Source organism: Eufriesea mexicana, unplaced genomic scaffold, assembly GCF_001483705.2.
Source record: "Eufriesea mexicana isolate 0111107269 unplaced genomic scaffold, ASM148370v2 scaffold1358, whole genome shotgun sequence".
NCBI lineage: Eukaryota > Metazoa > Arthropoda > Insecta > Hymenoptera > Apidae > Eufriesea > Eufriesea mexicana.
Genome location: NW_016909491.1, coordinates 833,532 through 857,159, shown reverse-complemented (window position 1 = coordinate 857,159; position 23,628 = coordinate 833,532). Strand labels below are relative to the sequence as shown.

Sequence of the window (23,628 nt, the reverse complement as noted above, 5' to 3'; positions counted from 1 at the left end):
CATAAATATAAAATTATTTATTTATATATGTATATAAATATAATTTTAATCTGAATTAATATTTCGTGCAAACATTATAATATATTAGTAATGTGCAATTTTTTGTATCCTAGCTTAATATTATTTTTACTGCAATTAAGTATTATACAATTCATTTATAAACGAAATCTGTAAATATTTTCAAAGAAATTTATTATAATAAAATTAAAATTTATGTAAAAAATGTTAAATAAATTTCAATTTAAAAAAATAACAAGTATTACTTACTTCTATAATAAATAATACTAGAAATGTTAAATGTTGTTTAATAATAAACTGATATTATAAATGATGTGACTGTTTTTCACTTTATAAGATCAAGTAATTACTCTTATGATAAATTATTTAATGAATAAAATGATAAAATACTAATAAAATATTGCTGTATCACACATGTCAGACACTACAAGGTGTTAGGGATATTTGATATAGCATTGTTTGACTATAAATGGAATATATAAGTTCCTACTATAAGCATTGATTTTGGTGATATAAATTTGAAATTGTGACATTTGTACTAAACACATTCTATGTTTGTATAACAATGACAGTTAATCAAGAAGGTATAAATATATTTTATTAGTATTGTATATTTCTTACAATTAAAATTACATTCTATATAAATATCAATATAACTATTAATAAGTTTATCCTGAAATACTGCTTGCTAAAAAAGAATTATCTGTAAATAGGGTTTAAATATGTCATACAAAAACAAGAACAACAAAAAATATGTTTTGGATCAGGATGCTCTCGTGATATTTCAACAAAGGGTATGAGTCCATTCATGAGATATTATACACTAGAAAACTATCCAACTATAGCACCAAATTCATATAATGTTTTGAAATCATTTAAAGCAATTAAAACTAAGGTATAATTAATTGTTTTGGACATACTTCACTAATTAATTACAGATTTGAAATATTTCAAAGTAGAATATAATTTAAGTTATGTATTTTGTTTCAGCCTTGTTCCCATAGTATTAGTAAGCAAGGTTACAGTGGTATTGCTAGGTTCAGTAAAAAACTAGTGGTTAAAGATAAATATCCATCACCATCAGATTACAATATTTCAACATTTCCTAAACAAATACATAAATCGAAATATCCATTTGAATCTAACAGCAAAAGGCAAACATTTATGAGCAATACAATTCCTGGGTATAATAGTAATATAATTGGAATAGTTACAATAATAATCTACTTATTATAAACTAACATTTAATGCATATAGTCCAGGAATGTACGTTAGTACTAAAAGAAGAGGTTTTACATCAGAACATAGTTTTGGTGGTAGAGTGAAAATGAAACTTGGAGCGGATCTTAAATGTTGTAGTCGAAACACAGATTTCTGTAAAATATGTGGAAAGAAGTCAATTGGTGATTATTGGCATTTAAAAAATGAAATATTTTTATGTAGGACATGCATGGATAAAGAATATGAAGAAGAAACAAAATTCAGAAGAAGGGAATTAGAACAATTTGATGTAAGATTTTATTTTGATAAATTATAATTATAATATACATGAATGTATATACATATATATTCTTATTTACTTATTTATATATTTACGTTAGAAAATACGGGATTGTTCAATTATGCATCAACATGGAACTACAACTGCAAAAATATGGTTAATGCATCCTACAAGTGCTATTCAATGGATACGCAGAGAAGCTTATCTCTCTGCTTATTTCAATGAATAAGTTGATTTATATCCCATAATTTGTGTTAAGATAAAATTTATTTTAAAAATTTTACAAATTAGGTGAGATTTAATTTTAATATTTGCTCCTCTGATATCTTACAAATAAATACTTATTTATTAAAAAAAATTTCTATATTTATTTGACATATTTTAAATTTATAATCAACGATTTATATATTTTACCATTACATATTTAGTTTTATTTATATACATAAAAAGCATATAAAAAATATTTAAATTTTATATATTTGTATAAAACACATATTCAAAGTAATATATCTATTACTATTAGTAATAAATTCTACATTATTACAATATGTACTTCTGTATTAATATTACTATTTCATATGTGCAATAGTCATTCCACATAGTCACTATTTCTTAATGAATTAGTATTAGGCATTATTTCTGTATCAAACATAATAAATCAATCATGTAAAATATTAGTTAATAATTAGAACTTATATAAATACTATAAAATAAAAAACTATATATAAAGTTTAAGCAGTTTACATACATCTACTTTTATTTCAGTAAATGTACTAAAAAATTAATTTTTATACTTACTTGCTATGTGCAATAAGGAAAATATAGTCAAAATATATGCTTGTAGCTGCAATTTATAATTATATTTATCGATATAATAAATGTATTACATATTAGTTATAAGTACTTGTTCAAGAGTTGAGAATTTTATCTTCCTGATGTTTAACTAACGATTTTCTATTATCTTCTATAGGGTTACCACCATCAGGGGCTTGCCTTGAAAGTACAAGAATAGAAGTTTCAGTAGATATAGGGTCACCATTTCCAACTGCTTCTGACTCAATCGATTTTACCAATGAATTTTCAATTGAAATAGTTGTAGTTGATTCTGTACTTGTTACTAGATCATTGTAATTGGTGTTATGAAGAACAGTTACATCAATATTATCATCAATATTTTCTGACAATCCAGATGGTGTCATTCTTTGAAAATGTTCAGTATTTTCTGAACACACATTAGTTTCTACTAAACTATGTATTTTATTTAATCTGTTACTTATTGATGTACTAAAGACTTTATTATATCGATTATCTAATTGTTTAATAGTTTCTTCTTCTGATAATGTATGTGAATAATGTAAATCAGGCACTAAATGTTGATATAAAAGTGGATTACACATGTTATTTACATCCATATGACGAATGTTTGAAGTTACAAGATATGTTGTTAATTCGTCGCATTTTGAGGTATTGCTACTTTCTTCAGCAATTAATTCTTCGCGAATTACTGTCGACACTTTATTAGCAATTTGTGATACATCAGATAAATTTCTATCACATGCATCAATCTCTTTAGTCTCAGTTATGTAACCTATTGCAGGATTTTCCGACATTTTTATACTTTGCTCATATATATTATTCATTTGAGTAGATAGTGTAGACATTTTGAGTTCTTGGTTACATTTATTAATATCTTGTAAATTACTGTTACTTAGTGAATTTGTTAATAAATTGGTCATATTTTCTTTCATTGGCATACCTTTATTCAAATAGTGTTGTGCAGGAAACTGTAGAGATAGTTTATCAAGTAAATAACTTATATGTGCTTTTGTTCCTTGTTCAGGATAATCAGTGAAAGTATTTTCTAATGTTTTAATATTTTGTATTGCATGATTTTGTTGCTGTATTTCAATATTGTTATTTGATAAATCTTGTTTGTTGTATGAATCCAATATCTTAGAAGAATTAGGGTTTATTATTTCACAATTTAATGCTTTGTTGTAAGCAACATAAGTTTGAGACAAAAAATTTTTCCTTTCATTCGATATATTTTGATTGTCATTTTCCTTAGTGTTTGTACTATGATATATTCGATTATTACAATCTATTGCGGCAACGGATACGATTGGAGTAATAATTTTACACTCGTTATTTTCATTATCATTATTTAACTCAAATTCATTTTCTAAATCATCTTCAAAAGCCGTATTTGTAATATCATGTAATCGCGATTTTAAACGTTTCGTAATTTCATCCAATTCAGTTAATTTTTGTCTATAAAAGATATAAATATCATGCTAATAATTATAGAAAGATTTTACTGCAAAATTAAAAAAATGAAATTTACTTACTTCAAAGATAAGGATAAAAATGACATAGATATATCTTCAAAACCAATTTGGGTAATAGGATCATTTAAATAGTTTTCACTATGTACTGATTTTTCTTCTTCTTGTATAACGCAAGAATGTGTTTCATTAATATGTAGTGGGACCCAAGGCATAGAACATTTTGGAACTCGGACTGTATTTAAAGAAGTTATAGATTTACCAAATAGTGATAAATTATCTAATGGTGTTATAGATACCTAAAATATAAATAATAAATTACAAAAAAGGTTAATAGAATAACATATATAAATGAAATTTGAATAATACTTTAATTTGTCCATTGCATTTTCCAGTGAAATCCATTACATGAAACCAACCAGATACTGTTGCAAAGCCACTGATCAAAATGGAGAGATCAATAGCAGAAAATCCAATAACAACATCTTTTTCTAAATTTATTTGCATACTGATGTCTGTATCTAATAGTCGCCAGATTTTTAAAATTAATCTCTTCTCATCCTGAAAATATGATTGAAATTATATTTAAAAAAATAGAAAAATCTTACATATAAATCAAGAAAATAACATACATGTAAAAGAAGTTCTGTTGGTAATTCTGTATCACATTTCCAATTCCACTTGGGATTACAACTATGTGGAAAAACATTAGTAATCATGTATGAATTTGAATATTTTGTATAATCACATTTATTAGTCTGAAATGATACATATGTACTTGGATTAATAGTTTCATTAATTTTTTCTATTTTTGGCAAATGTAATGCACACTCGATCTCGACATGAGCTCTAAACATTGTTTGTTTACATGTAGGATTTGTTAATTCGTTTTCTCCATGAATTATAGTTGATAACTCAAATGTTGTATTACTGTGACCACTATTTGGTTGTTGATCAATTTCTTCATTATACTCAGCACCAACTCCGACACTCCTATACGTTTCTGTCGGTAAATAAAAATTGTGCTTAACGCTACTATTATCGCTGTCATTAGAACTATTGTTAAAGTTCAATTCGTTGGCACAAATCTGCTCTTCTATATTCGTTTGTTCTTCTTCCGTCACGTTTATTTCAGTTTGTGTTTCTTGATCTATATTAATTTTGTTAACATTTAAACCTTGAGTTAAATGACTAACTGTGTTATGCAAAATAAAATGTTCTAAATTTGAAGTTTTTTCTTGCAATATTTCATTACACTTAAATTCATTAACTGTTGAGATATCTGTTTGACATTCTCGAGTTTTTGAATTTGAAAAAAATAATTGTCTTTCAACTTCATTAGTATCATGTATTTGAGAATTATCTTGTGAAATTAATTCTTTATTTAATTGCAATTCACATGTATTATGAAACTGCATATTTTGTGAATGTTTTCCATAATCAGAAAATTTGTCTAAATGCATTGTGCATGACATAATACCATTAGTTTGCAAATTTCTTGATATTTTTAATAATGTAATTTGTTCAGCAGTTCCAAGAGCAACCAATGCATGTAACTGTCCACAAGACCGACCAGTTACAGGATCTATAATTGGTACCCATCCATCCACACTCACTACAGGATACTAAAATATTAAATTATGTAAAAATATATCAATTAAATAATTACCAATTATATTAACTTAAAATGGTATACCTTAGTCAACAACAAATAAGGTAGTATATGTGGATCTCTATATGCAACATATAACTGATGTACAGATAATTTTGTTAATCCTAGTAGATTATCTATATTATTATTTCTAGAATAAACTTCAATGATTATGTAATTATCTTTAATGCGTTCCAGTAAATCATTACCATAAATAAGAGGTACTAACTGGAATATAAAATATACATATACAGATATTATGTACACACACGCGCGCGCGCGCGCACACACACACACACACACTCTGAATATAATAAAATAAAATATTTACTTGACAAAATTGGTAAAATGGATTTTCTGTATTATTACAAATTTGACTTCTAGTTTTATCTTCTCTCCAAAATGCTCTACATATTAAGTATGTATTTAACTCAGGAAGCTCTTGCCCTTCAGTCACATGTATTAAACCATGAAGTAAAACCTGAAGAATAATTATATCATTATTAATGATAATTAATTAATACACATTCATAATATATATCATATTTTTATACCTTATCCTGTATTCTATGTTTATAATTTTTTATATCCATCTTTTTATCATCTATATTTTCTATTGTGAACTCTGATATGCTTCCTTTAGTAACTAAATCACTATTAGTATTTAAATAATTTGCTACATTATTTGAAATTGATGGTACTTCACTATTTGTTTTAGACTGACTTTCTGTAATGCTCTTAGACTTCTTACTTTTAGTTTCATTTAATAACTGATGTGTATCCAAAATGGGAATATTTTCTTTAGCAAACATTATGCTATCTAAACAGATATAGTCCAACTAATGCTTTAGCATGAATATGTAGTATTCATTATGTATTTCATATATGCTTACCAATGTATTGCTTTTCACAATGACTAGATTCTGAACCTAATTGTATAGTTACATTTAATTCGCCTATTTTTATATCTTTATTGACTATATTTAAGTGTTGTGTAACTTTCCAATTTTCATTTTTTATAATATTATTAACATAAATAGTAGCATTGCCTAATTCAATTAGTAACTTTTTATTAAAATGGCGAACAAATATTTTAAATTTTATATACAGTTCTGTATTAGGCTTCAGTTTTGATATTTTATACGTATTACTATGATTAAAATAAATCACTGTAAAGATATATTAATTAGTTTTAAACATATATTAAGATGTATTACAAATATAGCATATGTTAGTATATATTATAAATATATATATATATATATATACCTTTGTTTATTTGTTTTGTAGAACTTATTCTTACAGGCTTACTTTCCTTCCAACACTTTTTTTCAATTTCCTTACTTTGTTCAAATGTCATATCATACTGAACAAAATATGTTGCAGATGAAAAAATGTTATCATTATCTATAAAAAAATATATACTCTATATATACTAAAAATATACTCTTAATAATTCAATATATCACATATTTCTAAACTTCATAAATTTACACACGTGATAATGAAGAAGACTTTACACGTCTATAACCAGCAGGACTTAAAGTAAATGATTCTATGTTAATTTGAATATAAGTAACAAGATCAAATAGTTTAGTATCTGAAATAGAACATAATTTTTATAAGTACAGTGAAATTTAAAATACATTAATGGTTTTGTTAAGTAGTTAATAAACCTCTTGAATTAATACACATTTTTTTTTCTAAAAGAGTATCTTCTATTAAAGAATTCATTTTTAAAGAAGATATATCATTTGATGTACCCTTGTTATCATATTTAGAGACTTCTATATCATTAGATGAGAGTGATAAATCCATCATATTTGGATTTAAATATGTTGTCCTTAATGTACATGTTTTACTTTCATTGGAAGATATCTGATCTTTACTTAAAAGGCATTCATGTAATTTTGTTTCATCCTTAGCAGAGAAATGAGATTGTATTCCATTATTGACTGAATTATCACTAAAAATCAATTCATCTTTATCATATGTTTCTTTAAATAAAGCTCCTCTAAGTTTTTGAGCTCTTTTAATAATCTGAGCAACAAGTTTATCTGCTATTTCATTATTAAATTTATTTATAGGTTCTTGAAATTCTGCTCTTCTTAATTTTAAAATAGATTTATAAGTTTCACTTTCTTCTGGTTTTATTTTTTTATTAATGGAACATCTATCAGCTTTGATATCATCCTGACTCTTAAAACTATAACTAGTTGAAAACGTATTATCGGTAGTTTGTTTTTTTTCGCATCTATGTGCTTTTAATTGCATATTAAAAGATTTTGTCATATATTCCAATTTCATAGAAATATGAATTTCCCCTATTTTACTTCCATTATTAGTTATTATTGGTACATATCTAAAATATGGCTTATTTTTAAATACTTCTATTAAATCTATAATTCGAGATGTTCCTATAATTGTATTTGTTTCTTTACTAACAACCACTAATTCTACAAATTCACAATTTTTAATATATTCTTCAAAGAGATTTATATTTGTACGAATAGCATAAATTTCAGTTGTTTCCTGTTCTGCTTTTATAACATCCTTTGTAATGTCTGTTGGTCTATAGAAAAAATATATATTTTAAAATATGTATAACAAAGCATGAAACTAAAAAGAGTTAAACTATTCAATTAACAATATAGAAAAACATCATAATATAAAGTAAATAGAAAGAAATAGTTTAATTTGAGTTAAAAAATTAATTTTAATTTCTAATTATTAATATTTAAATTCTTTAAAAGAAGTTATCTTAATTAGAAAATTACGAATATTTTACCTAAATTCAACTCTATCCGTTTCACCCCACCAAGATACAAATACTCTAATCTCACCAAAATTTTTTTTTGACCAAATAATTTCATCTATAACAAGTTTTAAATAACCATGAATTTTGCCTTCAACTAATGGTGGTAAAGATTTTTGAAATTTCATCTTCGTATCCATTTATTTCCTATAATATGGTACATTGTTGAATTTTATTCTAGTCGTTTATATTTATCAACGATCTAGATTAATATTATTAAAACAGGAGAAAGTATCACTATAGATTATTGATTTAAATATTTCACTGTAAACATTATATTTATTAAAAAACTAATTATTAACACTTTTATTTAATATTTTAAGCTATTAATTGTGAAACTAATATATAAAGTAATTTATTTTCACTTTTCTTTTGAGACATAAAAACAAACTTAGAATATTTGCTGCCATCTATTGAATACACATATAATTTGTTGAAGGAATTAATTTATATGCGTACCTAATATTTAAATAAAATGTATAAATGAATATTTAATTAAAAACGATTGAATAAAAACTTAATAATTTATAGAATCACTATATATTTTAATTGTACCTGAAAATAAATAAATAAATAATTTTTAGTCAATAATATATAATTGTAACCTATAAATTTGTAGTACTTTTAAGCCATTGTTTAAAGTGTTAATAATATGATTATATTTCGAATATTTGAGAAATATATTAAATATTACAAACTATTTAATACAAAAAGCTATCAAAAAAGTCATCTGTTTTATTCATTAAATAATTTTTCAACATTAAATGAAAAAAAATCACAAAGTCTTTATCGTTATTTATACTCAAAAATTTTAGCTTGTGGACCTATTACAGTTCATGATTACATGAAAGAAGTTTTAACTCATCCAACTCTAGGATACTACATGCATAAAGATGTTTTTGGAAAACAAGGTGATTTTATAACATCACCAGAAATTACTCAATTATTTGGGGAAGTATGTGTATCTTCTTCATTTATAAATAAACATGCATTTAAATTATATTGCTTTAATATAAAGTTTTTATTTATATTTTAATTATTTATTTTTTAGATGATAGCTGTTTGGATGAAATATGAATGGCAAAAAATTTCAAAGGATTCTCTTCAGATTGTTGAGCTCGGTCCAGGTAGAGGAACTTTAATTAAAGATATATTACGGGTATGCCTTTAGTATTCAATCTGAAATTTAAAAATTTATTTTATAAATAGATCTTTACTATCTAGGTGTTTAAACAATTTAGATCTCTAAATGATATATCAATACATTTGATAGAAATTAGTCCTATTCTATCACAAATTCAGGCAAAGAATTTATGTAAAACAATTATAGAACATAATACAAAAGTAAGTGAATACAAACATAATCCAGTCACATACTATAAAGAGGGTATTACAGAAGACGGAGTAAAATTATATTGGTACTATTCTGTTAAAGATGTGCCTAAAAATTTTAGTATATTTTTAGCACATGAATTCTTTGATGCATTACCAATTCACAAATTTCAGGTATATAAACCATAATCAATATTTAAAAATAATTTATTAATTTGTTTTATGCGAATATGATAATTTCACATTTAGAAAACTAACAGAGGATGGAGTGAAGTTTTGGTAGACATAATTCAAGGAAGTAATGAAGAGAAATTTTGTTATGTGTTATCAAAAACATCAACTCCTGCTACTTTTTATATATCAGTAATATAATTTATATTTTCTTCTAAAAAATAAATTAATAAGTAAATTTTTATATTTAATTAATGATTTTTAGGCTGATGAAAGAAGAGAACATGTTGAAATTAGCCCAGAAAGTTTGGTAATAGTAGATCATATAGCAGATTTTTTGTGGGAATGTGGTGGATTTGCTTTAATTTGTGATTATGGTCATAATGGTGACAAAACTGACACTTTCCGTGGATTTTCTCAACATAAAGTACATGATCCATTATTACATCCAGGAAGTGTAGATTTGACAGCAGATGTTGATTTTGCAGCTATCAAGAAAATTGCAGAAAAAAATAATAGACTAATAACTTTTGGACCAGTGACCCAAGCAAGCTTTTTACAAAATCTTGGAATTAATGTAAGATTGCAAATACTTTTACAAAATGTTCCCAAAGAAGAAATAGAATCCTTAAAATCTGGATACCATATGATAATGGATGAAAATAAGATGGGAACTCGTTTTAAAGTTTTATCACTGTTTCCGTCTATTTTAAAGGAATATTTTAGGAAAGTACCAGTTGCAGGTTTTTAAGAAATATAAGTATTCAAATGAGATATTATATTATATATTCTTATGTTAATGCTTATTGTATATATTTATACATTTAAGAGTAATAAATAATATAAATAAAACTTTATCCATATTAAAATTTTTATTGAAAGATGATGTATTTGCAAAAATTGCATTTACATATGAAAATATTTAATTATAATTTTTTATTTCAAATTCATACTTTTTCCATATTTCTGAAAATTTTAAGACTTTTTCACGTTGCTGATCTAGATTTTCTTTTCTTGGTTTCCTCCATATATCATGATTTAGATCTAACATGCCACCTATAATTTCCTACAATAAATAATGTGTGCCAAAATAAATAACTTTTTTCCGAAATACTTATTTGTTTGTATATTAAAAAGAAAAGTTACCTCTGCAAAATTTTTTGGAAACATATGCTCGTCCTCGATAATATGAGCATAACCTTTATTTGTTTCAAATTCTACCATAAAATATGATAGACCATTTGGAACAGCTTGACGTACATTTTTATGTTCAAGATCAATCACTTTTTTATTCATTGACCATTCTGTTTCACATTCTAATAAAGCTTTCTGTTAAAAACATCAAATACAAAATTAAATGTTATTTGATTCTATTCAAATGTATGTTTTTTTAGATATACATTTACCTTAAAATATATTGGTGCTAATTCACCAATTTCTTTTGTTAGGGGAACACATTCTAACTGCATATGTGAAAATTTGTTACGATTCTTGTAAATTTCGTAAAACACTGGATATTGATTTTGATCTATGAACATTTTATATAAAGCTCGTTTAAACATCTAAAAATAAAATAATATAAAATATTTAATATAATTATCATTAATAATATGAAAAAAGGTTATATTATTAGCTAACAATATAAAACAAATATTTTACCTTTAATTTTTCCCAAACATTTTCATCTAATTGTAATTGGCAAGCAATATGATATATAGGTGTTATTATACAATGTCCAACAGTTAGAGATGTGTGTCGTGGAAGACTTAAACATATTTCAGAATCCATTGTAACGATCATATGTTTCAACATATATTTGGAATCAATACACCAATTACAATTATCCAAACATTTTGAAAAATGTTTATCTTCCTTAATAGCAAGTAAGCGATCTTTTTCATTTTGTTTTGCATCTGACTTAATATGAGTAATATGTTCTTCAAATATCTCATCCATATCAACATTCTACAAATTATTTTACATATTTATTATACTACAATATTTTTTAATATTTATGTAACATACCTTACAAGCAACCTTAAGAAATGCTGCATCATCTTCATTTGTAGATCTTCCCTTTTCTTTCTGAAACTGAAAAAAAATAATAGCATCATTCATATTTAATATTATTTGTAGCGGTTTTATTTCTAAAGACTTACTAATCTTTGCAGTGAATATTTATCATCATCAAAATAATGCCGCACTTTCTTTCCGGAAACATATGTCTCCATACTCTTCCGTTTAATACTTTGTGAAGATTCCATAAGATTATTTCTTGGTTCTAATGGTCTTGTAATACCTATTATATGTAACCAAGTTTTTATGAGTTATTTATTCCAAATTCAATGAATTTTTTATGTAAAATGCATACCTTTTATATCAGTTTGTGTAAGAATTATATTTTGGACCTGATCTGTGCTGCATGATTTAGTACTTTTTGTAATTTCTCTAGCTCTTTTTAATTGAATTTTTAATTCATTGGCGAGTTTCTATAGAAAATATTATGAATTTTCATATTTTTTTAATGTCTCACGTATTTAATGTAAAGATAACATTTAGAAAAACGTACAATATTACCCATTATTTCAGCTTTAACAATTTTTGCACCCAATCTATTCATTTCTGCTTCAGTCAAAGGTTTAATTTCTGTAAGCTCTGTGTCATTTGTTCCAGTGGAACTGCTTTTCAATATAGACATATTTGAATTTGATAAATCTTCTTCAAGTTTACCTGATATTTTGCACTTTACCCAATTCTTTTTACCAAAGTGATTTATTTTGTATGAAGAATTATCGAAACAATCATCATTCACTGATTTTAAATATCTTTGTTTTTGATCATTTTCATATTGTGAATTATTACACGTTTTATATTGATTACTTTCAATAGAATACAAAGACTGTCTACTATTTTCATATTTTTCAATATTATTAAATCGATTTTTAGATTTAGATAGATCTTTTGTTGATGTATCTTTCACTTGAGTTACCATGGATTGTATCACTTCTGAATGCTATAAAAATTAATGTGATATTAATATAATTTATATATTTTAAATTTATAATTTATATAAATAATTCATATTTACACCCCATCTCTCAATTACAATTTCTTCCAGATTTCTATTCTGACTTTCTGCTTGTTCCTTTGCACGTTGAAGACCTTTTTTTAACCAATTAATATCCATTGTTTGTTTTGTCTTTGTTGAATTTTCTTCAGGAAGACCATTACCCCCATTTTTCCAATATGGGTTTAATTCTCTGTCACTTTGACCCAACTGATCCAGCTCAGGTTTAGTATTTTTTAAATTAAGAGATTTTGGTTTTTTTTCATTAAATACACATGGAAATATACTTTTCATGTTCATCCAATCTTCTCTTTTGGAATGTTCTTGTTTGCTGGATGTGACAGGTGTATTTTGTTCTTCAGATGTAAATTCAATTATTGGTTTTTTTATTAATTCTTGTTTTTCTTCGCTTGAGCTCTAAAGTTGAATTTTTTTGCGGTTAGACACAAGAAAAATAATAAAAATATGTGATAAGGTTAAAATGCAAAATAGTAAATATAAAGATTTACAATAATATTTAATATTTACACTGCTCGAATTAGATTCATTACACCTCCTATTTTTATGCCTTCTTTTTTCTTTTTTTTTCAATTTTTTTCTTTCCTGTTTAGATTTATCCTTATGTCTTTTGTGCTTCATTATCTATAAATGCAACAGTGCACATATATGTATATAAGTACGCTATAGAACACACATAGGAATGGTGATTCAGTTTTGTACTTACTTAATGTGAATAGGCATATCACGTCAGAATAAAACAAATGCTAATTAAATATATCAATTCAAGTATATTTTACGTAAGTGTATTACTTGCAACATTATATATAACTACATCTATATTTGTACAAAAATATTGTATCACAACCTGATGCAATATAGTATATGTTTAGTGCATCAATTTAGTGATGTAAATAGTAGTTGTATTTATATTATAAAATTACAGTTTAAAGAAGTTTAAAATATAAATAAACGTAACTATAATATAATGTATTAAAAAAATAGAAATATATAATAAAAATTTATAAAAATAATAATTTTTAAAATGCAAAGTTTTAGAGATTTCTTATATTTTTAGTTTTTCAAATAATTTTTTTCAATTGAATGTAATTTATAATTCATATATACAAAATACTGCAAATACTTATAACATATAGTTTCAAAAATTAATATATGAAATTTTTCTCATAATGTATGATAGTACTATACTATACATAATTTAACCAATCAATAGCGACTACGTAGTTACCGCGTAGATTTTGCCGCGCAAACGTTACGATCCTTATTCGTAGAATAATTAGTTAAATATCTTAATAATCTTGACGTTGTAAGTTAAGTGTTATTTCTCATTATTTCAGTTATTTTTTCTATTGCAAGAGTGAGATATTAAAACATAATATATTTCATGATAGCAAGTTTTGCAGAGAGTGATTTTTAATATTTCAACAATTAATAAATTTATGAGATTTCCTTTATAGAATATAATACATTCATTGTTAATTTTTATTACTATACGTATGTAGTTGGCGTTGCACTATTAATATCATTAAATATTTATTAATATTCAAATAAAACAAATTACAAATAAAAGTGGTTGAAATTATGAGAATTATTCAAACAATATATCTTATGTTGTTCATTAAATCAATTGTCACCATATTATCAAATAAAGTAAATTGTAAATGTATTACTACAAAAGAATAATGCCCTATAATTTTATTATTATTAAATATTTTATTTTTATTTCATTTATATGCAATATTTAAACATCAAAAAATTTTAGGTAAATTTATAAATAATGATTGAATTTGATCAAAGTGACAAAGAAATACAAGATGAAATGCCACCTTTAGAAGTGTCGGATGATTCTGTGAACACAAATGAACTTGGACAAAAAAGATTACGAGAAGAAACCTCAGAAGATGAAAAATTAGATTTACCTTCTAAAAAATTATGTACATCTGTTGATGAAACAGTATCTGAAAAACACAACTTGGAAAATACCGTAGAAGTAAATGGTATTACAGAAAAAGTAAAAGATAATTCAAAAGATATAAGTACTGATAATAAAATGTTAGTGAAAACTATACATGAAATTGCAAAAGAGTCAGTTGTTGAAATATCTGACATTAAAAATAATGAAGTAGCAATTAAAAAAGAAAATGAGTTTAATATTTTAACAGATACAAATCAGCAGGTAATAACTTATATATTTGAACTATAATTTTAACTGTATTAAACTCTCTCTCTCCTCTCTCTCTCTCTCTCTCTCTCTTCCCCTCTTCCCTCCTCTCCCCTCTCTTCCTCTCCGTCCTCCGTCTCTCTCTCAAATATTTTTTTTCCAATTTTGTCAGTTATATATATTATTTAATTATGTATATCATTAATTATATACATACGTGTTATTGTTATATATATTGATATTTAAAATATTACATTTTAATGGTCTTATGTTTATTTTTATGGAAAAGGAGAGCATAGATGCAGAATCTGTTACAAATTCTAATGAAGAAAATATAATAGAAGAAGCAAAAGCAGAAGTACAAGAAGAAGATGATTCTGCTAAGACAAAAAAGAAGAATAAAAAGCTTCAAAGTGAGGATGCTGAAGTAGTAGAAGGTTTAGAACTTTCAGTAGAATGTGCCAGTGATAAAGAATCTTCAAGTTCTTCTGAAAGTGAAGAAGGAAAAGATAAACAATTTATGCCAAAAACTATAATTGTTAAAGCAAAACCTAATGATTCAGAACTTGATGTTAGTTCTTCTGAAGCAGATAAATCAGATTCACAAGATACATTTGAAGTTAAATCTAAACAAACTACAAGGAAAGGAAGAAAAAAGGGTAGAACATCCTTCAGTAAAACAAAAAATACAGATTCTGAAGAAAATAATGATGATGTTTCAGATGAAGATTATAGTCCAAGAACTAAAAAGAGACTTAAAAAAACAATGACAAATAAAAAGTCTACAAAATCACCCACAGAATCAAAAAAAGGACGTGGCAGAGTAAAAAAAGGAATTAAGAAACAAATTGAAAATATAGATGGGGAAGATGAAAATTCTAATATAACAGAAGATTTAAAGTCAGAAGAAAATGTATCTGATGTAAAATCGACAAGAAGCAAAAGTGAAAATGAAAGTGATAGTGATGATGATTCTAAAGATAGGAAAAGAAAGAGGAGTACAGTAAGTTTAATATATTTTAATATTAGTTATTAAATTTTATATATGTTTTTAATATAATACTTTTGTGCTCTCCTAGAGGCCTGAAGACAATAAACAAATACAGTTATTGAAGAAATATATCAGAATTGCTGGAATACATGTAAAATCTTATAATGATCTTTGGGCTGATTGTACATCAAATAGTGCAAAAATAAATTGTCTTAAAACATTACTAATCAAAAATGGAATTAATGGCAGACCAACTGTAGAAAAATGTAAAAAAGCTAAAGAGAGAAATGAAAGACTTAAGGATGTTGCTGAATTAAACACAAGCAATATTATTTCAGAAGGTTTGTGATTTTGTAAAATTTATTAGTTATTATAATTATTTTAATAATACAATTTCAGGACGCGTCACACGTGCTCAAAGAAGTAAGGATTTTAATAAAGAATTAACAAAAACACCAGAAACACCTACAAAACATCGCGAAGCTCGCAATACATTTAAACGAGTTTTGACTGTTGTTGATAGTGATTCAGAATGAAATGTTATGAACTTTTGAACAAATATTCGAAAAGTTTGTAAAACATTGATATTATTTGTTTACTTACCTTAATATTGTAAGTATATATATTGTATTTATTTTATCAAAAATTGCACATGCTTAGCTTTATATCTCACGTGTTTAGAAAAAATTGGTAATCAGTGACATTAGGCATCAAAAATAAGATTGCATTACAGTATTTTTGTTTAATACATTTTGAAATACTTACAGGACATATACAAAAAAATTATTTTAAGAATTATTTATTATGATATAAAAATCCATTTTATAATGAAATATTTGCTTTCAAACTTATTATATAACAAAAAATTCATATATTTAAATTTGTTTTATATCTTTTGCATATGTTTATTTGAAAATAATTTGTTAATTTGTTTTTATACAATTGTACAAAATGAAATCAAAATAATAGAACATTGTGTTACCTTAAAGTTTATAAAAGAATTTAGTTTTTAATAAATATATTGTTTGCAGAGTTTCAATTAGATATTAATCAATGTCTCTGAATTAAATTTTATATAAAATATAATACTAAAATATATGTAATTTTCGAATATAATTTATATTTGTTTAAAATTCCATTGAAAATTTGTAGGTCATTTTTTTATTTAATACTAAACAGGTATTACTAAAATGCATATCTTTTTTCCAAAACCAATTTAAATTATGCTCAATTTAATAATACGCTAATAAAATATTATGGATCTTCAGTAATAAAATATTCTAACATAGAAATAAAGTAAATTTGAAATTGTTTTACATATTATATTTTTTAATGAAGGATATAATCGCTTAAAATGTAATAAGTATAAGTATATAATGAATGTTTGTTAAACAATGATTTAGATACTTAGTGAAAATATATTTTTGTATACACAATTGTGTAAAATGTTTACTTTTTAATGATATACATTTTATACTAACAATATGTACAAAAAATTAAAGCTAACATAATACATTATGTTTCATGAAAAATAATTGAAAATATAAAAAAAAAATGGGGGAAAAAATGTTAAAAATGGAATAACACATTTACTAGTTTGTTACTTAATTTGTGGATGTAAAAATTTTGAAATGCATTCCTTACTACAAAATATTTTTTTTTCTTTAACTGCAAATCTGCCACTTAATAAGTTTTTATGACAAATATAACAACAGAAACAAGTCTCTGTTGCATGAAAATTTAAATCTTTAAGAGCAACACCTTGTTGGTCTGCAGCAATTATCTTTTCACACATATTACACGTTTTTGCATATGTTTTTTGATAACACAAGAGACATAATGGGCGATCATTTTCTGTGATATATTGTTTTCCAGCTAATGGAACATCACAGTCCCAGCAACAAAAATGTTTGACATGATAATTATGACCTTCAGCAACTGTATATTCTCGCACAAAGATAAGCTGAAAAATAAAAAAAAAAGAAATTTATTATTATGACATAAAGTCATTTATATTTTTTGAAGATTTGGTTAAATATACTGTACTTACTTCATCACAAGCGAAACATCTAGGAATTCCTAAAAGTGTTGCTAAATCTCTGCCACAGTATAATTTGTTTTTATAATAAAAATATACTAAATCTACTAGTAATTCATTACACATATTACACACAAAACATCCTGGATGCCATACTGCATTTTTAGCTTTCTCCGTAATTACAGCAACATCACCAACACAAATTACTTCTTCACATTTATGACACTTTTGTAATTTTGTAGAATCTATTGTCAATTCTTCCATAATATTTTTAAGGTGCTCTGTATTAGGAATATGTTCCGATTGTTTCACAGTAGGACCAGTTTCATAAGGGAAAATTTGATTTTGCAATTTTTCGGAATAAATAACGGTAGAAGGTGTTGTGAAACTATTTAACTTTGCTTGATAATTATTAGTATTGGAAGTTTGTAAATATGTTCGCGACGATGAAGCTGGGGAAGAGAATGAATTTGTTGCTACTGTTAAAGGAGTTAATGATTTACTTTCTCCTAAATTTTCTATGTTAAAAGTTTCTGTAGAATCTAAAGGTTCAGATTTAATTAATATTGAATTGGATTTCATTGTTCCTTTTTCTGCTTTTATTGGATCAGAATCACTTTTTACTTTTTGAATTTTATCTTTTGTTGAAATTAACATTTCAGGACTTTTTATGGAAGTAATAATGCCTGTTTTATTAGTTCCCTTATTAATGTTTATAGGAGTATTTTCATTTTGTGATCCAAACCCAGTATTTCTGCATAACGAGTTCTTTGGTTTTAAACTTCTTGAAAAATTAGGGGTAATGGATGGTATTTGTCCTTGATTTTCTTGATTGCTATATTTATTTGTGAGTTTTTCACGTATATACATTAGACTTTTTTCATCTAATGTACTTCTAATTATATCATTTGCATGTACTGTACTAGGAGGTAGTAAAGCATCTGCTAACATAGCTTCAACAATATCATCATTGATTGGTTTTGAATACGACACAGAGCTAAGTGGACTTTTCAACATATCTTTTTGTGCTTCTTTATAACCTTCTGATGAACTCCAAGGTAATGATACTTCAGAATTGATGTTTGTGATTGGTGCATCATTTGAATATTTTAAGTTTACAGTTTTTGAACTATTTTTTGCAATATTTTGATTAGTACTTTCAATAATTTCACCATCATTACTAATTATATTATATTTCTCAAAAATTGGAATATTCTTAATATCATTATAATTACTCAATCTCTCTAAAGGAGCAGGAAACTCATGTACATTTATATTTTCATATAAATTCTTTTTATATGAACTTTTTGGAGCAAAACTACTTGGTGTACGTAATTGCACAAAATTTGATGATACATTAGGTTTGTTTTGTGGACTAAAATGTTGCATATCAGTTGCATTCACGGGTGTTACCAATGATCCATCAAATGGACGAGCACTTAATATCTATAGTATAAACATAAATATATATAAAATAAATAAATAATTATATAATTTATTAAATATAATTTAATTAATAATTAAATACTTGCTATAATAACTTACCTTTGTTACTGTTCCCTGTCCTACATATTTTTTTATATTTTCTAAATATTTCTCAAATTGTTTTTTCTCTTGATCACTTAATTTATCACAAGTTTTATAATCTACATCATGAAGAGGTAATTGTTTTTGTAATAATTGTCTTCTCAGAGCTGCACCCGGTGATCCTTTAATAGGTAACTTTTCAATAGGCAAAGCTTTCATATAATCTACTGCAAGTTCTTTTGTTGTATCTGGTGGTATCCATTCAAATGCTTCTCCTACATGTTCTTTCCCACCATTTATATGTAATACTAAAAAAATTTTAAGAAAAAGATATAATCCAATATATATAATATTAATTTCATATATTATTTTAATATCAATGATATTTACATATGGATTTCTTTTTATATCTTTTTGAGGTGCCAAATAATAAATCAAATTGTGGAAAATCATCATCATCAACATCATGGTCATCTTTACTGCATTTACAATTTTTGCAAATTTTTCTCCAAAAATGTAAATCCAAACCTGGACATGCTGCTTTACAAAGAACACAAGGTGCTCCTGCTCCAGCTTCATGTGCTAATCGGGGCTGAATAAAATAATTATGATTTAAAAATTCTCAAACATAATAAATTTTTTTTAAATGTATATAATTTTTAAAGAATTACAATTTTAATTATTACAACTGATAAATTGAAACAAAATTTATTAAAACTTTAAAATTTAATAGTTACATTACTTTTCATAGTTATAAAAAAATAAATGATAAATGCTAATATTACGGTATTGCAAGAAAGTAAAAAAAATAACTTAAATATATTTTAAAAACGCCTCTTAAAATTTTCACCTTTCGTTTTCGATTTTCCAATTCTAACAACCATTTCGGGCGATCGCTTATATCTGTATCATTCATGTTTAATCAATCCTCTTTTATTTTAATATTTATTATAAAAATTGTATGGAATAAAAGCATTAAATTACAAAAATTATCTCTTACAGCCACTTGACACTTGCACAAATGTGTGACTCATCACTATGGCTTACCAAAGACCAGTACTTATATTTTCCCCTTCTACTATACTCGATGCTGAGTAGAGTCCACACACATACTGAAATCCTTCAAAAAGATTTCATATATACATATACTATATATCACGCATTTTCACGATACAAAGCAAATGTTATCATCCTATAAAGACTCAATTTTACTAAACATCCTTTCTGGCATTCTGGAGAAGTATTTGTTTATGAATTAGACTAACTTCAATTTTTATGAAAAATATATAATTATAAAAAAAAATTAAGAAACGTATTTCAACAATGATTTATTGTGATCTGAGTATTACTCATGTTAATAAGTATAATACATGTGGAAAGAATGCAAATATTTTAAATATTCAACTCAATGTTTCTTGTTTATAAATTAAATAATAAATTTCATAGAATAAACAGTTAAGTTTATTTAAATATAAGCAACATGCATTGATTACCTTCTTATTTTATAGTTGATAGTAACTTACGTATATAAATGTACAAAATAAATTATATATAATATACTCTATACTATATTCATTGATCTTCTCAATCAATTCCAAAAGCGGCATCAAACTCTTCCTGTGAAATCTGAAATAATTACCTTCATTTAGAGATATATGTAAATATTTATTATAAATATATTTTTATTTTGAGAATTATGTTAATAATACCTTCTTCTTTTTTAATTTCTTAATTAATGCTATATCTTTCGCTAGATCTTCAAGGTCTTGTTCATTTATCTTCTTTTTATGTTTTTTCATTGAGTTTACTGACATCTGCTGCTTTAGCTTCTTTTCTTTCCGCTTCTTACGATTTTCTTGCTTTTCTAATTTCTTCTTTTTGGCTTCAGACCAAGGTTCAGTTTGTTTGCGTTTACGTTTCTGTACTTTTGGCCATATCCCAGTATTTTGAAAAATCTTTAATTTTTCTAAACGACATTTTTCTTTTTGTTTGTCTGAATATGTAATTATATTGATATCGATATCTTCTTCTTGAAAAAGTGATGTATCTCTTCCTTTAAGTTCAGGCATACGAGGTATTCGCAGTAAACCAAAACTCAATGCTAGTTTTCCTAAATCAATATCTTTCAGTCTTAATATTAAATTACATTCATGTTTATTGTATGCTTGAATATATGATACAAATGCTCTATTAGCTTTGTCAAAAAAAAGTCGATCTTGTTTTTGTAAATCTCTCATACATTTTAAACAATTCTCATATGAAATTGTGGATGGTTTCATAATTATTTCTTGTAACTCTACTTTTTGATTTTTTTTTATAAAATTTACATATGCATCTTCTGTTTCTAAGAGGAATAATAATGCATTTCCTTCATTACCAAATCTAGCAGTCCTACCACATCTAAAACAAATTAAACTAATTACATTTAAAGTAAGTTACAATAAAATTACAAATGATAAGATATTTGAAAATTAAATCTATTCTCACCTATGAACAAAACTACTAGCCGAACAAGGAGGATCATATTGCAATACCCAATCCACTTCTGATATATCAATACCACGAGCCATGACATCTGTGCAAACTAAAATACCACTTTTGATTAATCGAAATTCATTAAATACTTTATATCGCTTGTTTTTCATTTTACCATGTATTGCAAGTACTTGAACAGATGGCAACATTCTAAAACAAAAATATGTTATAAGATTTCTTTTGACACATGTTTTAAATGCTTTATAGTATAACTTACACTTGAATGACATGACTGAAATAATCAACACATGCGCAAGTAGACAAAAAAATCATATATTTTAAATTAATTCCTTTATGTTGAATAAAATTTATCATTACAGATAATTTATATTGGGCACTTGTAATGACATAATTATTTTTTAGATTTGATGGAGTCGAAATATTTGGTTTCTCTTTAACAGTTATTAGAGCTGGATTTCTAAGTCCAGCTCTTATTAATTGCTGCAACTCTTTTGTTTGAGTTGCAGAAAATAGACCAGTCCTTCTAAGACGTGGTAAATGACCTAATATCGTATTCAGTGCTATCGAAAAACCTAGATCTAATAATCTATCAGCTTCATCTAAGATCAATATTTCCTACAGGTTACATTATTAAAAATTAATTATAGAAATATCTTATCACAAAAGCTTTTAGGTACTTAAAAATTAATTACCAAAGACTTTACACATGCTGCAAAGTTAATTTGTTTACAGTTACACAATATATCTTCCAATCTACCAGGTGTTGCTACAATAATATTTGCTCCTGTTTTAAGTTTGTTTATGTCTTGTGCAACTGTTGTACCACCAACAAGTAATACTTGTTTTAAGTCTGGTATATTATCTAGAAACTTTTGCAAAACTTCATTTATTTGTACAGCTAATTCTCTTGTGGGACTAATTATTATTGCTCCAATTTCTGTAGGTTTCCACTTTTCTTTCCTTTTCTATTTTAAATTTAAAAAAGTAACATAATGCATACCTTTTTATTCAAAATGAATAACTACCAACTAAGAAAAGGTTAACTATAATGTATAAAATTGTGTGATACCTGTAATATTTCTAATAATGGAACTAAAAAAGCAATTGTTTTCCCACTCCCTGTTACTGCTTCTGCTGCAACATCTTTTCCTTTTAATAGTAGTGGTATAGATGCTGCCTATATAGTTAAAAAGAATTGTTAATTATTTGATCAGTGTTAATAATTATCTTGAATTATAAATATTACTTATTACTATATAATAAAAAAAATATAAATTTAATGTTTGTCATAAATTTATGATTTTTATTGTAATATTTTACCTGCACGGGTGTCATAGATTGAAATTTTAATTCTTCAATTGTTTTTAATACAGAGTCACTTAAAGGAATCTCTAAGTCTTTCCAATTTTGAGTTTTCATTATGAATTATGAATTATCTATTTTACTTGACTTAAAAAATTAAAAAGTACATTTTGTTTAATATCTTTTTTACATAAAGTTTTGATTTTTGTAGGTTATGTTGGTTATAACGTTACTGACATATATAGATTACAATAT

At 25.1% G+C, this 23,628-nt stretch overlaps 7 protein-coding genes across 10 annotated transcripts; 3 read left to right on the top strand and 4 right to left on the bottom strand.

The window, feature by feature from the left end:
- The first annotated feature begins 536 nt into the window (after window positions 1–536).
- Window positions 537–1,748, top strand: LOC108548095 (uncharacterized). The gene is made up of 5 exons (XM_017900871.1): window positions 537–602; window positions 732–913; window positions 1,009–1,202; window positions 1,276–1,528; window positions 1,620–1,748. The coding sequence occupies exons 1-5, from the start codon at window positions 584–586 to the stop codon at window positions 1,746–1,748; spliced, it is 777 nt and encodes a 258-aa protein (XP_017756360.1). The 5' UTR covers window positions 537–583.
- Window positions 1,749–2,427: 679 nt separating this feature from the next.
- On the bottom strand, window positions 2,428–8,410 carry LOC108548118 (uncharacterized). The gene is made up of 13 exons (XM_017900917.1): window positions 8,244–8,410; window positions 7,132–8,027; window positions 6,954–7,055; window positions 6,725–6,862; window positions 6,349–6,624; window positions 6,010–6,275; window positions 5,787–5,936; window positions 5,501–5,683; window positions 5,219–5,429; window positions 4,437–5,161; window positions 4,174–4,365; window positions 3,868–4,103; window positions 2,428–3,790 (listed from the first exon to the last, which is right to left on the bottom strand). Exons 1-13 carry the CDS (start codon window positions 8,408–8,410, stop codon window positions 2,428–2,430), a joined length of 4,905 nt encoding a protein of 1,634 aa, XP_017756406.1.
- Window positions 8,335–10,524, top strand: LOC108548120 (NADH dehydrogenase [ubiquinone] complex I, assembly factor 7 homolog). Of its 3 annotated transcripts, XM_017900921.1 has the most exons (6): window positions 8,335–8,376; window positions 9,086–9,225; window positions 9,322–9,429; window positions 9,495–9,776; window positions 9,852–9,965; window positions 10,039–10,524. In XM_017900921.1, the coding sequence occupies exons 2-6, from the start codon at window positions 9,115–9,117 to the stop codon at window positions 10,522–10,524; spliced, it is 1,101 nt and encodes a 366-aa protein (XP_017756410.1). In that variant the 5' UTR covers window positions 8,335–8,376; window positions 9,086–9,114. The 3 variants fall into 3 exon arrangements, with proteins under 3 accessions (XP_017756410.1, XP_017756409.1, XP_017756411.1); XM_017900920.1 differs by lacking the exon at window positions 8,335–8,376 and having other exon boundaries at window positions 8,923–9,225; XM_017900922.1 differs by lacking the exon at window positions 8,335–8,376 and having other exon boundaries at window positions 9,145–9,225; window positions 9,322–9,397.
- Window positions 10,525–10,695: 171 nt separating this feature from the next.
- LOC108548121 (CWF19-like protein 2) lies at window positions 10,696–12,681 on the bottom strand. The gene is made up of 8 exons (XM_017900923.1): window positions 12,343–12,681; window positions 12,145–12,262; window positions 11,933–12,072; window positions 11,799–11,864; window positions 11,433–11,738; window positions 11,180–11,335; window positions 10,920–11,102; window positions 10,696–10,839 (listed from the first exon to the last, which is right to left on the bottom strand). Exons 1-8 carry the CDS (start codon window positions 12,469–12,471, stop codon window positions 10,696–10,698), a joined length of 1,242 nt encoding a protein of 413 aa, XP_017756412.1. The 5' UTR covers window positions 12,472–12,681.
- Window positions 12,682–13,479: 798 nt separating this feature from the next.
- LOC108548119 (transcription elongation factor SPT6) lies at window positions 13,480–16,587 on the top strand. Of its 2 annotated transcripts, none has more exons than XM_017900918.1 (5): window positions 13,480–13,637; window positions 14,621–15,034; window positions 15,309–16,022; window positions 16,099–16,351; window positions 16,410–16,587. In XM_017900918.1, exons 2-5 carry the CDS (start codon window positions 14,636–14,638, stop codon window positions 16,544–16,546), a joined length of 1,503 nt encoding a protein of 500 aa, XP_017756407.1. In that variant the 5' UTR covers window positions 13,480–13,637; window positions 14,621–14,635; the 3' UTR covers window positions 16,547–16,587. The 2 variants fall into 2 exon arrangements, with proteins under 2 accessions (XP_017756407.1, XP_017756408.1); XM_017900919.1 differs by lacking the exon at window positions 13,480–13,637 and adding an exon at window positions 14,093–14,164.
- A 988-nt stretch (window positions 16,588–17,575) lies between these two features.
- On the bottom strand, window positions 17,576–20,728 carry Tes (testin LIM domain protein). The gene is made up of 5 exons (XM_017900841.1): window positions 20,426–20,728; window positions 19,966–20,167; window positions 19,594–19,883; window positions 18,061–19,494; window positions 17,576–17,973 (listed from the first exon to the last, which is right to left on the bottom strand). Exons 1-5 carry the CDS (start codon window positions 20,489–20,491, stop codon window positions 17,611–17,613), a joined length of 2,355 nt encoding a protein of 784 aa, XP_017756330.1. The 5' UTR covers window positions 20,492–20,728; the 3' UTR covers window positions 17,576–17,610.
- Window positions 20,729–21,159: 431 nt separating this feature from the next.
- LOC108548088 (probable ATP-dependent RNA helicase DDX55 homolog) lies at window positions 21,160–23,543 on the bottom strand. Its single transcript, XM_017900861.1, has 7 exons — window positions 23,392–23,543; window positions 23,141–23,248; window positions 22,764–23,036; window positions 22,328–22,686; window positions 22,063–22,260; window positions 21,285–21,975; window positions 21,160–21,201 (listed from the first exon to the last, which is right to left on the bottom strand). The coding sequence occupies exons 1-7, from the start codon at window positions 23,488–23,490 to the stop codon at window positions 21,160–21,162; spliced, it is 1,770 nt and encodes a 589-aa protein (XP_017756350.1). The 5' UTR covers window positions 23,491–23,543.
- Window positions 23,544–23,628: the final 85 nt, after the last annotated feature.